Here is a 1,883-nt window from a genome sequence, read left to right on the forward strand (position 1 = left end):
TCAGTGTGTAACTTAGTATTCAGTGTGTAACTAAGTCTTCATTGTGTAACTTAGTATTCAGTGTGTAACTAAGACCTAAGTAAGTTCCTTAGTCTTCATTGTGTAACTAAGTCTTCAGTGTGTAACTAAGTCTTCAGTGTGTAACTAAGTCTTCAGTGTGTAACTAAGTCTTCAGTGTGTTAGTTAGTCTTCAGTGTGTAACTTAGTATTCATAATTTAAATTAGCCTCAGTGTGTAACTTAGACCTAAGTAAGTTACTTAGTCTTCAGTGTGTAACTAAGTCTTCAGTGTGTAACCAAGTCTTATTGTGTTGTGTAACTAAGTCTTCAGAGTGTAACTTAGTCTTCAGTGTGTAACTAAGTCTTCAGAGTGTAACTAAGTCTTCAGTGTGTAAATGTTACTGACGCTCTCCAGACGAGTCTGATCCACTTCTCTTTGTAAAGACTGATTTTCACAAATCCTGGAAATTAAGGATAAGTTATCACTTATGTACGCATGTTGAATCAAATAATTTCCCAGAATTCCAAAGCAATCTATGATGTAAATAGTTATTAATATACACTGTGGTACACTATGGATCCGTTGAATAATGAAGGATACAGCCATTCTTTTCGGTTCTTCAAGTTGTTCCACATATCCCTCAGTTTTTCATACCTGTAGGTGATACACAAAAACTGAAAAATGTTGCTTCAGCAAAGGAAAATACAATGGACACACAACGGATAATATAACATTATATTCATCATAGACAGATGGCTTACTCGATATGCAGCAGAGCTTCTCTGGCACGGTCTTGTTCAGCGTTCTTTCCCTCTCCAACCTTTTTAGGGGCCGACTTTTTTCCAGATTTCTTTTTCTTAGGGGCCATCTGGTACATATTCATACACACATGCGCACACACTGTTAAACTAAACTACGGGCTATGCAGTTTTGCTGACTGCTGCTGCGCTTTCAAATCAGTGCATGTTACATGAAAATACACAACCACACCACACGTGAATGTACGCTGGACAAAAACACCTAGCCGTTGTAATGGTAATAATAATAGTACAGATTTAATACAAAATAAGACCCATAGCTCACCGTCGTTGATGACCTCAGACTGAACAGAGGTGTTGCCAAGAGAACGCTAAACAACTCAACTCCCACCGCGGAAGTACTGTGTTGTTTACGATAGATTATGTTAAGGTAAATCACTAGATATTCTTCGTCTATATCATCAATATGTGCAATGGATGCATATATTGACGTGATGAGATGTATTATTTCCACTGCAGCTTACTACCTCCTATTAGTTCACGCTCGGTTGAATCTAATCGGTTTTTTCAGCCGCCTTTCATTTGCTCTGCGCGTCTACGGGCGTAATTACGGCGCACTATTTGTAGAATCACAATGAACTCTCTGACCCCTGGATGCAGTCCTCAACTTCTCAATACATGGTCTTCAATCAAATCTTTACGGCAGTCTATTTAAGAAAACTATATATATAATAAACTATAAAAAAAAAAATACTCCATATAATAACAGTCACTGGTGTATATATATAGCCTATCGTACTCTCTTGCTGACAATTATTCTAAGGAATGTAAATGTATTCAATAGTTATATAATGGCAAAATATATAAAGTAATAATATTTATAGAACCGGTATAATTTGGATGTCGAGATGCCATGCTACCACATAATAACGTACATTGCATTCATTTTGCTGCAGTCCTACATCACTGTAGGCCTACTAGTGACACAAGTCTAACTTCAGGGTTTGATAACCGATAAAACCCGAGATAACAACCCCTCATTTCTCCAGTGCGTCTTCCACACGCACCTTTGCATGTGGACATCAGAGCAAGCGTGGGACGCGGGTGCGCCTGCGCAGCCTCGAC

General features: G+C 38.3%; 1 protein-coding gene across 3 annotated transcripts in view; it reads right to left on the reverse strand.

The window, feature by feature from the left end:
- Positions 1-1,352, reverse strand: part of ccdc166 (coiled-coil domain containing 166) — a 4,909-nt gene extending 3,557 nt beyond the window's left edge. The window contains exons 1-4 of one of the 3 annotated variants that reach the window (XM_030338239.1): positions 1,084-1,352; positions 762-868; positions 601-654; positions 406-460 (exon numbers count right to left, since the gene is read on the reverse strand). In XM_030338239.1, the coding sequence (XP_030194099.1) occupies positions 406-460; positions 601-654; positions 762-868 (216 nt within the window). In that variant the 5' untranslated portion in view covers positions 1,084-1,352. The other 2 variants (XM_030338240.1, XM_030338238.1) reach the window with 2 other exon arrangements.
- Positions 1,353-1,883: the final 531 nt, after the last annotated feature.

This window comes from Gadus morhua, chromosome 17, assembly GCF_902167405.1.
Source record: "Gadus morhua chromosome 17, gadMor3.0, whole genome shotgun sequence".
Lineage (NCBI taxonomy): Eukaryota > Metazoa > Chordata > Actinopteri > Gadiformes > Gadidae > Gadus > Gadus morhua.